This window comes from Manduca sexta, chromosome 7 (genome assembly GCF_014839805.1).
Source record: "Manduca sexta isolate Smith_Timp_Sample1 chromosome 7, JHU_Msex_v1.0, whole genome shotgun sequence".
Taxonomy (NCBI): Eukaryota; Metazoa; Arthropoda; class Insecta; order Lepidoptera; family Sphingidae; genus Manduca; species Manduca sexta.
The window spans coordinates 9,088,782-9,104,297 of NC_051121.1; the positions used below are offsets into that span (position 1 = coordinate 9,088,782).

Below are 15,516 nucleotides of genomic sequence, written 5' to 3' on the forward strand. Positions count from 1 at the left end.
AGAATCGTTTATATTAAGGGAAAGGAATAGGGTTTAGTTTGATCTTTGTGTTTTGGTTTTCTTAAAATTTATTTAAAACAAGCTCTATCTGCGGCTCCGACCGTGTGAAAGCATTGGTCCGTGACAAATATTTTCCCAGGATAAAAAGGTAATCTATAGCACCCAGGCGAAATGTATCTTAAGAAGTGTAGCTATTAGTGAAAAATATCAAAATCGGTTTTATAGTTCCTAAGATTACCGTGCACAAACAAATAAAGAAACTAACACCTAAGCTAGCTATATTAGTACAGATGCAAGACACATCATCCGCTTCATGTTCCGCGTCTTGATCAATAAAATGTTTATCAAACATTCAACAGTTTTCAATATTAAATTCCATCTCTTCTTTGTCAACAGGCCTCTTCAAAGGCTCCACAACAACATTAGACGGGATCGGTTTACGGCCGATGCCAGCCGAACGGCCGAAGACGTTGCGAAAACTAAAATCTGTGTACGACGCGTCCCCAACAGAACCGCCGACGATCAACACTGCCAACTTGAGCAGCAATGGACAGCATGACAGGAATATCAACGGGGTTGAGGATGAGGTCCGGAGACGCAGCAACACCACCAGTTCCAACCATAGTGGAGAGAAGTCGCTGTCAATTCTCAGTCCTTTTGATGAGCAGGTAATATATCTTAAGTTTTACGAATCTATTACATCTGCCTCGGAAAGCACGTAAAGCTGTTGGTCCTGCGCCTGGTCTTTCTCTGATCATGTCGGATTTGCTGACTCACCAAACTGTGACATTGGCAGTCGTGGTCGAAATTCGGTTAGGGAGATTCATTCATATCTTAAATTCTACCAGATATTGCTGGTCGTCAATTGAGTAACTAGTTCACGTAATAGTAAGTGATAAATTTCTAAGAATGCTCAAAATATCAAAGAAATCTAATGTGTACATAACTTTAAAAAATATCGTTTTGATCACCGATCTTCCATCTAAACTAAATGATGTACATTATGCTAAGAATGCAGGACTTGTTATGTATAATTTACAAAATAACCTACAACGCAAACATAATATGCAGATTCATACTTATATATGCAACATCATCAAACCAAAGATACAGAGTCAAAGGTCGGACAAACAAATAAATTGTATACCTACATTGAACCATCAAAAAATTATCACAACCTCGCTTAAATAAAAAGAAATTTGCAAAATTGTACCGAAAATAACAATCCCAACAAAGACAGGAAACGAATTTGTCTCTCCCCATGTGGGTAATCTACGGCTTAAAAGCCTCGTGATAATTCATTGCCTTGACACAAAATTGTCTTAGTCATTTGAATTTCAAATTACATATTACAATATAAGGAAGGTACGTAAGATGTCGTGTTGAATTCTAACTCGAATCATATTTATAAAGGCCGGTGAGGTGTTTCGTTTTAACGGTCTGGCTTTTGGTCTGGAAGATAAGTCATTAAATGAATAAAGTATTGTTTTAAATTATTTAACTGTCTTTGGGTACTTATTTAGTTTTTTTGGTACGTATTATGAATATAAGTTTTTATTATATATCTGTCGTAACAAAGATTTATAGTTAGTATTTTTCCTTTTTAGTTTGATTATTGTGCGAAAGTGTCATCATAGTAAATATAATAGTAGACTAACATAATATAACGCTATTATTTTGTTAATAAAAAAATGGCGAAATATAGTATTTAAAAATATAAAATTCAATGCCAATTCATGAGTAAACATTTTTTCCTATCTTAAAACTTTAGCTTAAGCAACATGTTCCAATTTTAAAAGATAATAGCCGTTACAATGTAACAAAAAATGTCGCGCATGCGGGTGGATGCCCTCATCTTTTGTGGTAAAATTAATACGTGGATGCAGGTAGGCAGGTGTGGCAACAGATGTTCGGGTACGTGACCACGATATAAGTGCTCGAAATCAAATTATTGTTGTTTGGCTGATCTTTGTTTTGATTTACTGATGGCAGGTGTGATGTAGGTTTAAGCCACGTAATGTGGAGACTGATAATTATTATGTTTAATGTAATCCCTAGATGGTATGACTGAATTTTCTGAATTGAATATATTTCAGAAAAAAAAATATAAATTATTTTTCATATAAACCACTTTTCATCAAATCTAACATATGTCGCATTTGATAGCAACCAATGAAAAATAGTCAAGGTAATTCTAAACTGAACAACTAACACTTACACATCCTTAAACAAATTATGCAATACCCATCGATATACATTATGTACTACGTTCTAGCAATACCAATGTTTATCTCTAACATCACGTTTGACAATTCCTCCCACTTCGCAGGAGGAATGGGCAAAGATCTCCGAGATAATGGCGTCATTCGGCAGCAAGTTGGTCCGGGAGTCGGTGTTTGTCTCCGAGTTGGAGCAGGAGTTCACCTCCCGCCTCGGTCTGAGCTGCTCCGAGTCCAGCCTCAGTCCATCCGTCGCCTCCAACCTGGGTCTCTGGCTCTCTAGCATTGGAATGCACGATTACGAAACTCTGTTTTTGGACAGTGGTTATGATGATATCGATTTTATTGTGAGTATAAATACCTATTAATATTAATGTATAGGATAAAAATAATGTTCTCTAATTAAAACCCTAATTAAAAATATTGTTAATTAGTGAACGTAAACAATAGAATTTATATTATTATTTAGAAACACGCAATGATGGAACACTATAATTTCTATGCCTCATATTTCGAAATGTGACAAATATTATGCCTGAATGATAAATCTCAAATTTGGCGCAATCAGGAAAATTACATAAAAAATGAATTCCATATATAAAACGTAACTATTATAATTTTCTCTCGACTTTTCAAAGACTGCAGAATTCGTGGTCACGGGGCGGACTCAAGTCCTCTATAAAATCCACAAAATAGTTTTATTTCAATGTCTAACCTTCGCGTAAACATAAGAAATCATTTTTTATACAAATTTTAAAATTAGATATTACGAGACTCAAACATATTTCTTTGTTTCAGAACGGTATACTAGACGAAAACGACCTACGAGAAATCGGCATAGAAGAAAACGATAGGCATAAAATATTAGAATCGGCGAAACAGTTACCTCTTAAAATAGCGGAAATAAGCAATAATCATAACAATAATAATATAAGTAAGAACCAAAATGAATCTGTGGAGGAATGGTTAAGGCATATTAACTTAGAACAATATAGTGATACGTTTAGGAAGCATTTGTATGTGGACATGGATAGAGTGAGGAGGATTTGGGAAGTGGAGTTGACAGCTGTACTTGAGATACAGAAGGCTGGACATCGGAAGAGGATCTTGGCTTCAGTGTCTGGTGAACAGAACGGACCTGCGAACCACATGGAGGATATTAATGCTGATCTCAATACTTTGGTAAGTGTTAAATTTTAGGTGTTTTATTGTTAACTTCAAGTGAGTTTTATATAGTAATCAATTTTAGCTTACGGTTTCTTCCTTGTGAAAAAAAATCTGGCATGAATATAATAGCCTATAGGCTATAGCACTTAGGAGTAATGTAGCTTCCTATTAGTGAAAAAAAAATCAAAATAATTTTAGTAGTTCCTGAATTAGTGCATTCAAACTGACTCTTCAGCTTTATAATATTGGTACATACTCTAAATAGTCATCACCATAAAAAAATAATCATCAAAATCGGTTCACCCAGTCAAAAGTTCTGAGGTAACAAAGAACAAATAAAAAAATATAGTCGAATTGACACTCCTCTAAACTTAGACATGAATTAAACGTTTGCATTAATCAAATTCTAACCACTAACAATCATTCTAAACCTCGACTTAATAATCAATTTACGGTATTTTGTAATGCATATTCCTTATAACATTAAATATCATTTCACACAACATTAGACATTAAATCTACCGGGAAATAAGACATTTGAACGAGAGCGTCGTTAAAACTTGCCCCAACAAGATTTACCAGTTATTATAATTAATAATACTTATTCAAATAAATAATCCTGCGATATTACTCAGTTGACGTCCCGTCCTACAGATGTCGGTAGCGTGATAAAGCCAGATAAGTCTGGCGCCATGACGATTATAAACGACATGATTGGGGTCAAACAGGTGGCGTTTAGAAAGCATCCTGATAATGAAGCTTAAATAGCATGCTTATTTGCGAGTTATTGGTTTTCATAGCATGCTAATTTTTCAAATTAATCACGCATAGTTGGGATGAAGTTACATTAAATATCCAGTATTACGTAACCGCCAAAAAAGGTAGGGCAGGTTATGCTATGCTATTTTCAATGTTAGACGAGGCTGAAGCAGTGATTATGACAGAAATATTTATTTATTTATTATGAATAACTTTCTGATAAATTAATAACAATAGAGGAATTTTAACGGATTTCTGTGGGAGAGGGTTGCTTATTTTTGCTGAGATAGGAGTCGCAGAAGTTAAAAATTATGATTACGCAACTTAAACGGTCTCTAAAATTGTATTAAAGATTAATAATTGTACATGCATCCTACATTTTATTCCACCTCTCTGCCTACCCCGTCCAGAATAAAAAGCGTCGATTTTCTCACGGTCCACATTTAAATACGTTAATTTTCGAAAAAAAACTTTTTGTGTCACGACTGTCCGAACGTTAAACGAATATAAAATATGTAATAACGTATAAATATTCCCCTCGAAGTTGCCACCGTAGTCATTAGTACGCCGTTTGCATAGTAATGTATGTTTTCTCATATAACACCTTCGGACTGATCAATTTATTAACTTTGTGGGGTATTATATCGCCATAAAGATGTTTAAGAAGCCGGTAACGCATTCTAGTGTGGATTGGTTGCGTGTAATCGAATGTATTAAGTCAGATTTATTAAATGGTTCATTATTTGGAAGAATAATATTTTTTGGGAATAGTTTTTTGGATTTATTTTTGAACGTATTGCTTTAAATAATCATGTTAGGTTAATAGTATGAAATAAGTATTATAGTAGTATACCATCCAAAACAAAATAATTAATTACTGCTTTAAAAATTCAAAAAAGTATTAAGCGACATCAATACATGTGCTGCCATCTGTTAGGGAATAACTTAACTAAAGCGAATTAAACTGAAAACTATATTATCAATTTAAATCCATATTTCACACATCACAAATGTAAATATCGTTCACAAAGAGGGGACCATCAAATAAAGCATTATAACACGTCAACAGTAACAATCTGAGCAATGACTTCAATCAAAACGCTTGTAAAAAGGATATCCTTAGTGGCAGTGATTGCGTAGGGAGTTGCTATGTGACCGACGGATTGGCTGCAAGTGTCACGGGGCTTAATAGGGTCTGGATTTAAGCTTACCCTTTAACAGATAATGATGTTCTTATTTGTATTTCACGAGCTTTTACTGGCGGGAAAGTGTTGGGGATAATGTCGCTTGTGCTGTTTTTTTTTTAATAAAACGTAGCTTTAATTTTAATCTGGACCTGGTCCACATGCTAATATTGCGTTCAATTTGTTTCTTAATATATTCAATAATAGTATTTGTTTAATTATAAGAAATAACCCACATCTTATCAAACACTTAAATCATTAGAGTTTAATAGTAATCAGTAGAATTTTATATAAAGAAAATAAATACTGATAATATTGTCCCTTTTATGTACTGTCCCAGTGCTGGGCACGGGCTTCCTCCACTATTAGATAGAAAGGGCCTTGGTTTTATAATATGTATAGATAAATATCGCGTGTTGATCCAGTATTATAGTAGTCCGTTGTTTACTAAAACTGGTTTAGTTGTAGTTTCGATGGTAGTTAATTTTTTATTCTAATAAACACATTTGTTTGTGCACGATAAGAATTTGGCATAGACATTAATTATATAAATTATGAATCGGTATTGATAATATATAGGCCAGTGCAGTTCCGCTTCGTTACTTTTGTTAAAATGTGTTTAAAAATAAATTGTCTTTCATATTTTATTAACAATATAATAAGTTATTACTTGATGCGCAGAAGGCAGGTTCATTATAACAGTAAAATTCAATTTTGTAAATAATCTCCATTACTTACTTACCGGTAAAAAAACTTTGAGATATAAAACGAAATTCAATTCCCTTCGAAGCTTAAAAATATTAACTTCAACGCAATTCTACGAGCAATATATTTACTAAAAACACATACAGGTGCGTTTAAATATTTAAGATAATTTACTTATTAAAGGTGTTATGGACATATCAGGATATTGGTGGATAGTACATTCATGTTTACATAAATGGCAGCTGTGTGTTGCAAAATGAGGATATCGAGCAGATGCATTGGTTGTCTCGTTAAATATTTTTTTTATTTCGTTTAAGGCATTTTCAAGTATTCGCCCGTTAAGGTATATGAAAACTGGTGCTAAATGTGCTCCTTTATTTACCATTTATTTGGGGAGCTTGACTTTTGTAGTTTGTCGCGTTGTATTTTATTTGACAATTAGTGTCAGACGTCGAGAAACAGGCTTTTAGTTGGGTAAATTGGAAACAAATTATTGTAAATGAAAGAAAATGTAAGACTATATAAATGTGTGATTTTTGCCTCTGTTTCAGTCTAAGTATACCTAAAAGGTCTAAAGTTCCAAAAATTCAGATTTAATTTCCAGATTAACAATGTACCGCTTCGGTGCTATTGACGCTTAAAATCAAAAAGATTATCTCGTCTCGCCATTTTTCAAAAAGACCCTTCATAAACCAGTCGACAAAATTCCTTTCCACCACACGGCGCACATTATGACACCTGCATTCGTGTCGCATAGCAACGCCCCGCGACTTCCTTTGACACGCGCCCTCATCGTGCACAAGATGAGCAATTTAACTGGGATTAGAAGCGGTAATATCGTTCACAGTGATTAAAATTAACTTGATAAACGCAATATGTAATAATCGTTTGAGGGATGGTTGTAGTGATCTCATAATTCCTTTTGATTTCCGATTTATTTGAAAGAAATGTCGATGTTCAATTATCATCTTTATTATTCGTTTAGTGTCATTTTGTTATGAATTGTGTTGGAAGTTTAAATGTTGATATTTATTTAGATGATTATTCATGAAAATAACACTTTACAATAAAAAAGCGTGACTTTAAAACAAAATAATTTTGACACTTCAAATGTCCTACTCGAGAATTGGTTGTAGCAGCAACACCACACTATCATTCAATACACTCACGCACACGCCATATTTGCACAAAACTACAAAAATTTTAAAAAATCTGGCGAGTAAAACCGAGGTTTTTGATAAAAATATTCGTTATTCATGGATGATTTTTACGATATTAGCAGAGGCAAAAACGAATACGGTTTCTGTTTATTTGGGCAACAAAACATTAATATTAAAATATTCTAAGATACTCACTGGTGGTAGGTCTCTCATATGGAGAGGGCCCTACTGAGTAGGCACTACCGCAATGTCTATTTCTGCCGCCAAGCAGCAGTGTGTAGTCACTGTTCCGTGTAGTCAGTCTTCCGGTTTGAAGGACATTGTAGCCAGTGTAACTACTGGACATAATAAGACAACATCTCATGTCTCAGGATTGCGAGCATAGCAGAATACCAAATAATACTTTGTAAGGTGTTGGATGGTGTTTCTACTGTCTATGAACGGTCGTATCGCTTACCATCAGGCGAACGGCAAGCTCGTCTCGTCATTCGAAGAAATAACAATAAAAAAATACTAGTACATTAGGTTTTATTCTAGATTGCAGCCCTATATTGAAACATCATTAATTTAGCAAAGCAAAATCAAAAATAGGACAAATAAAACTAAATAGGACACATACTACACATCTAGAACATCGGCATAAATACGATTGTTGTACCACTGTCATTAAGTTCGTGCGCAACACAGGTACCCGCTGCCATGAATGCAACGCCTTTTTTTTAATTTCACACATCGCCTAACCTGTATAAGTAATTAGCGCTCAATTCGACGTCTATTCAACGACCTCTATTCATACGCGGAGTGTGGTACTTCTACTATGGCTGGTGGGTTTTGCTGAGCGAAATATCACTAAAACACGCTACCCTAACCATTATGTTCAAATGTTCTATCGGAGTTTTTAAAGAACATTAATTATGTAGAATTTAAATTAGCGGCGTTGGTATTTGTTTCCATGCGGTATTTTTTTCTTTTCATATTCGTCGGTACGTATTTTATATAGTTTTCGAAATTTGGATTGTTATATGAGGCTTCTTTATGTATTAAACTTGCGTATGATATAACTTCTTAATCTGATCACCATAAGGACTTCTGTATGTGGAAATAAACTAAACCCTATAAGCAACAAAATAACGAGCTAATTCAAAAGTCGCTTTGGTGAACACGTTCAGATTTCCAAAAGGTTAACCGTGCCAGTTCGAAAAGCCATAGTTGCGTAAAGTGAAACCGCATGGCTGCAATATCTCCCTTTGCCATTGAAAGGCATCCTAACGGAACATTATTCTATTCACTAAAGCTTGAATACGCTTGCCATCCCGTTTTTATTAACACCAAATGACACTCGCATCAAATTACATGGTTCACTGTGAATTATTTTTTCCTTTTGTGCCTTTGCTTAGTGCCTTAATTAAAATTTCACGCTTTCCCATCCACGGTTTTATATTTGCGTTGCATCACTTGTTGTTTTGCACCTCTGAAGTGTGAATCGGTGTTCGAGTGTCATTTTTCGTTTTGTTTCTATTGTGAACTTTGTTTTCACCCCTTTTCGATTTAATTAGGCTATGTCGTGTGTGTTTTTTGCGCGTTGACTATTTGTTTTGGTTTTGGATGTATTGATTGGGTTTTATTTTATCGAATATTTTTTTGATTATGCGGACTTTTGGGATTATTCAGTTTGATTTTGTAAACTGTAATTTCTGATAGGCAATATTCGTGTCAATTTCTTTGGTTCCATAATATGCTTGTAAATCTTCAATAGTCACAATAGTTATAATTTTGTTATAGAAAAACAATATCCAACAACTGAAAGAAGAAATAAAAGAAAAGTTACCTCCTTCTGAAAACCTAAAACCTGTACCGCCTCCAGTGGTGCCTACTCTAGTGCCCCCTGGTGGGGAAACGTTGAAACGCAGTAAGAAGAACAGACCGGCTCCTCAGCCTCCAAGACCTTCGGATCTGGAGATCAGAGCGCCTTCGGAGCTGTTAGTTGGGGTACCAGGGGCATTGAAGACACAGTGGAAACATCAACCTTTTGTGTTGGTGACCGGCGCCGTGACTTATGTAGCCAATGTGAGTAAAATTAGGTGTTCTGATCAAAATTTTATTGAAATCCTCACGGCATTTTTGATATTAATGACTTTTATCCTGTGACTTACATAAACAATTTCTTGAAGTAAGTGTTGGTGTATGTTCTTTTCTAATTAACCTTCTATTTCCAGTATTTAGGATCGACGGTCGTAAAAGAACTAAGAGGGACAGAATCAACGAAAAAGTCTATACAAAAATTAAAGAAATCTACCAAAGAACCAAGGGACTCCCCGGACATTATACTATCAATTAGTTACAGAGGTGTCAAGTTCCTTAATACTATAACGCGAGTGAGTTTACCTGGATTCTTCTTATTATTTTGTTACAAAAAAGTAAACAGTTCCTTTTCTTTCCATAAATGATAACATGCCTTGAAAACTATATCTTCCAAATTACCTTTAATATTTGCCTTTACCTTTTAACCTTGTTTTTTGCTTTCATTTACGACCCAACTTTGCTCTTTCTTTGATGGGCAGCGAAGTGTTACCGTACCCTCGAGACAAAGAGCGTTCTCAAACAAAAGCCTTTTGCATTGTCCGGTTGATTTTTAATTATGTACCAAAAAGCACACTTGATCGGACCGCCGGCCAAGCTTTCCTTTGTTTCTTAAAAAAAGGATTGTTTTCATCCCCCGTTTCTTGTAAAATGAATTTTATGAAACCCTTCACGGTTAGTTAAGTGAGATAATTAGTGTGTTTTTCGGTGTCATGCTCTTGTAACTTGGACTAAATTGTTTTTTGTGCGTTCGTTCGGACGTTTTTTTAGCATAAATAATTCATGAAACGGTATGAAAGTAAAATAGGTTTTCTTTTTAATTGTTATGATTCATAGAATTTGAATTGTTTTTGTTATTAAAAATATAAAATTTATTATATTCTTTTTTCTATTTAATTTTATATGTGTTGGTTCTTCTTTTGCCTCAAGGGCTGTGAACAAACAAATCACATTACTTTTTATTTAGTATCTTTCTCTACATCTGTCAGAAACTTTGATAATTTACCTCTGGTCTATTATTAGGAGCTGGTTTGCGAACACGAGATCCGGAACATCCACTGCGCGTGTCAGGACGCCGATGACTTGACCCACTTCGCGTACATCACCAAAGACCACGCCACCAGGAGCCACTACTGCCACGTCTTCAGAGTCGCTACCATGGTGAGTTATTGTGTTTATAGAATTCAAACGTATTTATTAACCTTTAAAATTATTTTTCTTTTTTGATTTGATGTCTGTGGTCGGATTGATTAAATTATATTTTGTATTTAAAAGTCAAAGGGAGTATGAGAATGTATTGTTTTGTCAATATAATTACCATAAAATAGGATCTACACTTACTGATTAATATGTTACCGCACGTAAAAATAAACTTCCGTTTTCCAGGATCAAGCGACCGAAGTTATTCTAACTTTAGGCGAAGCGTTCGAAGTGGCCTACCAAATGGCGCTAAGAGAACAATCCAACAGAACAAGAGTGACCCAGTCTCTCGCCAAAACCCCAACCCACGACCCCATGACAACAAGCAATAAGGAGAAACCAAACGTGAACCACGGAAGGTCACATTCGATAACAGAGATCAAGTTAAATGGTCACCAGTTAAAGGTAGCTCCCTTACCCGCTTCGCTCTCTAACGAAGATTTTCAAGCTACCAGAAACTCTGATGGATCGAAGAGTCCAAGAACACCACTTCTGAAAGCGCCTATAGCTTCCACAGAAGAATTGTAAAGGTAATGTTAACTATATGGTCATAAAACATTGTCGAATATAATGCAGTTTCTTAAAATTGTATTCAAATTGTTAAGAAAGGTAGTCTTCCCCAACGAGACTTCCAATAGAAGAACTAAATTTTTTTTGGAAATTATAACGTTTCATTGGTATTACTCGAATTTTTAATGATATTCGTATGTGTAATCAATATTATAGATTTGGATGTTAACGTTTAAGAGCCGAACGGAATATCGATTCGTGTTAAAATTTCGACACTGCTTTTTTGAACCATTACCTATTTTATATTATATGATATTAGATAAATGGTTTTACTATTGAATAGTAAAATGTTAGGGGCTGTTATATTTATAATGTTAGTTTTTACTGTATATTATGTTTAAATTGGAAATGTACGTGTGGTATACAATGTTTGCAAATGCAGCTAATGCGTGTCGAATTTTACAGTTTTTATCGCAGTAAATATGTTATAAATCACGTGTTTAGATGTTAATTACACATATCTGTACCATAATTAAAATTAAATAAAGTTAGCATAGTCATTTTATTGTACATCGACGTTTTTATATTGTCTGGAATTTTAATTTGAACCATTCCATTCCTGTCAATGTTTGCAAAAATAAAACAATAGAATATACGAAAAGAATAACTTCCAGTATTTTAATAATATGCAATATTTAAGACTGTTTTATTTATAAGTGCATTTAAATGATAAGTTTTAAGGCGTGGAAGTTTTCATAAAAAGCAATTTTGTAGCAGTTTTGTATAACTATGGTACAGACGTGTGCAACTTTAGTATTTGTATATCATAATTGGTAAAAATATGGTTTGATTAGGCCTAAAATATAATCTCGTACCTAGTTTAGTAATACGTTACCAAATTTTTTTCGGTGTCGTATTTGTATATAGTTGTATGTAAGATCATCGACGGTTGTTGGCATCTTATGACGACATGTGTTTTCGCCTAATATGACATATAGTACATAAAACATATCAAACAAACATTATATCCATATTATCTCGACTCTTGATTGTATTGAAAGGGGTCCAGTGAAAATGGTCGATGTTAACCATTTTAGCTAGAACGTATCACATTGTCGCATTGTAGACGGGTCTAGTTAAAGTGGTTATGCAAAGTTGAGCTTCCGATGTTAATTTTGCACGTAGGTTTGTCGGTTAATACAATATTTGTGTCTCAAATGACAAAAAAAATGTTTTTGGATGAATTGTTCATAGTTTTCTCTTAATTACGGCAACTGTTTGCTCAAATGTTTTTAATTATTGACAATCATTTGTGTCCGTTTACATTTATATTTAGAATCAAAAGGTAATCAAATTCTGTTAATACACTATTGAGAGAAACGGATTTCGCGTTATTTAATAACTTATCAACCGTCAGTTACTATCTTAAATAAATATTGAACATCGATAAATGTTTTAATTAAGTGACTATAAGTTGTTAAAGTATGATTTAAAATAAATAGGAAAGCGATGTACTATCAAGAATACAGTGGGCCTCATTATAAGTAATTAATTTCATATAGACGAAGTATCTACATTAAATTTATATTTAATGATGCGACACTGTATTCATTCAATTTACATTTTCATTTGTTTATTTGTTCATTTGTTCCACACCTATTATTTGTGATAATACACCTAATTTGAAAGTAAACGTGTTTAAATTTATTTTGGTTTCTTTCATTTACATCCTTATTTATATTTAAGATATATAACTATATTTATATGTATATGTGACACTGCTTTTTATACTACAAATGTTATTGTTGAAGTAATAAATTATAAAGTTATAGTAATACTAGATGTATCTATTGATGTTTCATTTAAATATAGAATATATATTATCTAAAATTAAATGTATTTCTAGATATAGATTGTGCCAAATCGCAATATTACAGGAAGCAAACGCCAATTTACAAACCCCACGATAATTATTTCACTGAATTATAAAATTTGCTCATTTTTGACACCAATTAGTAATCGGGATTTTTTAAAATATTTTGTATTCAGCCGTCCTTTTTTGATTATTATTGTAAATTTGTAGTTTCTCGGCACTATTACTTTCAAAAACTGATTGTTGGTCGTTGTGAAGTTTGACAAACTTAGCAATATTTTGCTCATGTAATCTAAGGCATTTTATTGTTAATAATGCCTAAATTGGATTTAAATGGTTCGCTTAAATAAGTATGTTAAAAGCAATGAGGTATCAATCTTATGTATTATCTATTTGGGCTCTATCTATTCGCTCATTTATATTAAGTATATACAAATAAGCTAATTCTGAAATTAAATGAAATACCGTTTCATTTATTTTTCATTTTATTTTATAAACTTACTATATCTACTTAGTTCTAGTATAATAAATATCACTGGTTATACCAAAGAATGATAAATAACGTTTAAAAATTACCTAGTTCGCTATTCATATGTTATTGATAAATAAATATACGCGTTAAGAAATTATGAAGTATATATAAAATGACACTGCCGCAGAAACGAAGATTTTTTCATGTATTTTAAAGTGTTTTTTATAAATTTGTATGTTCATTTATGTACATATAGCTGCATAGAAATTTCATTTACCTTCAGAATACATTTAATTTTAAACGCTTCGACATAGCTTTCACCGCATATACTATATGTGTGTATATTTAGAGTATTGGTTGTGTATTCTTTATTTATGTGTAGAATTAAAAAAATATATTGTAGTTGAGAGTATTCAAACATTATTGTAAATATCTACCTATAATTATACTATTCAAATTTCAATAAACTGTGAACAATTATATCTGAGTATTATTTACATACTATATACTTATATATTATAAGCTAAAATATACATACTACATTTTGCCACTAAATATCTTTACAAAGAAAATTATTAAAAAAAGTTATGTTATATTTATAACATATAATAATTTATCTTAATAAATTACGAATAAAAAATCATATTAAAATTACTGTCATTGAACAGAAGAAGTAAAAATATAGACTGATATCCATTACGTCTAACATGATTATAAAGATGGGCAACACACTAACAAAGTAGACAAATTTCAATAAAATAGAAAATATGATATTGTAAAATTCAATAATCACAATTCGTTATACACAAACACTGAAAAGAAAAGCAATGATCACAAATTCCCTAAACAATTCCCTGTTCCTACATGTTACGTAAAGCAGTGAATACACGAGCTAATTGTTAAAATTTGTTGCCGATCTGACAACAAAATATCCAATAATAAATTCACCCGATAAAAAGGCTGCTAATTATTTAAGCGCCATTAGCTTGCCCGAAAAAAGGTTAAATTTTGAGCTCCATTTATTAACGGTTAGACACGGTCGATTAGCCCAAAGGATAGATTGTTTCGGTTTGATCCCGGGGTTGGCTTCTAGATAAATAGCTTTTGGTTAGCATTTAGTAGGATATAAGTAGTGCTACGTCATTTAGCAGGGCTTCGTTAAGGTAAGGGTGTTGTTACACTAGAGCAGATATAGGCTCGTATAAAGGGTGAAAATGTCACTTGAATACCAAGCTTACATCGGCTATGACCCTTAAATTTGAGATGTATTATAATAGTTACCCACCTAATATTTGTTGGGCTTCGAGTCGCCCTTACAGAGTAAATGTGGAAAGTAAACCAGGTTTTCCGTAAAATAGGAACTTATATTTTTAATAGAGTGAACACATTAGACAACCGTATTAGACTAGCACACATTGCTTAGTAACAGTACATTGTTATTTCATTCCAAATACAATAATTCAAAAGATACATACTGTTACACGGCCAGTTTACATAACATTATTAAAAAGGCTTTGTATTTGGCTATGCAAACCTCAACAATATTTACATGTAAAATGATAATGATATTAGTCCTGTATGATATTACACCGTCTCACAGTTAGGCACGAGCCGCTTTACTACTAAGGGCATGAAGATTCTTAGGTGCGTAGGTTTTTTTTACAGTAAAGCGACAATAATTAACAAAAAAATACAGACGTAACTTGGAAAAGTCAAACTTGTCCTCTATTTTCAATAACATACCTTCACAACATACGATTCCACTTGTAACTAAGTCATCGCTGTTTGAAAAATATATTATTTTGTCGTAAGTAAATTACGTAAGTAAAACTTATAAACATATCGCTTTACACAAGTGTGCTCTGTTCTTAATCAGGCGCTGCTAACGAACTAATGAAGCGCGAGATAGATGGCGCAACCACGACTTGCCTCCAACAAGTTATTTGAGGATTATTAGTATTTTCCCTATTAACTTCGAGTTAAAATGGTTACATGTTTAAATATTTTTGTAACGATTGTCAGTTTTATATGTCCACTTTTAGGGGATATGATGTTTTTTATGATATGATTGATGCTACCTCCCTATCTACCCTTGAAACGGACAGACACGATTGTATAATGTATGTGATATAGTATTGATAAGTAGACTTGAATGCCTCGGTGACAGAAAAGAAATAAAAATGGGTGA

The 15,516-nt window shown here is 33.1% G+C and overlaps 1 protein-coding gene across 4 annotated transcripts in view; it reads left to right on the plus strand.

The window, feature by feature from the left end:
- The window catches only part of LOC115440138, a 149,880-nt gene extending 137,190 nt beyond the window's left edge, over nucleotides 1-12,690 (plus strand). For all 4 annotated transcript variants that reach the window (XM_030164361.2, XM_030164442.2, XM_037447686.1 and 1 more), the window contains 7 exons: nucleotides 397-668; nucleotides 2,330-2,566; nucleotides 3,018-3,401; nucleotides 8,977-9,261; nucleotides 9,411-9,569; nucleotides 10,297-10,434; nucleotides 10,660-12,690. In XM_030164361.2, the coding sequence (XP_030020221.1) occupies nucleotides 397-668; nucleotides 2,330-2,566; nucleotides 3,018-3,401; nucleotides 8,977-9,261; nucleotides 9,411-9,569; nucleotides 10,297-10,434; nucleotides 10,660-11,001 (1,817 nt within the window). In that variant the 3' untranslated portion in view covers nucleotides 11,002-12,690. The remainder of the gene's footprint in view (nucleotides 1-396; nucleotides 669-2,329; nucleotides 2,567-3,017; nucleotides 3,402-8,976; nucleotides 9,262-9,410; nucleotides 9,570-10,296; nucleotides 10,435-10,659) is intronic.
- The last annotated feature ends 2,826 nt before the right edge of the window (nucleotides 12,691-15,516 follow it).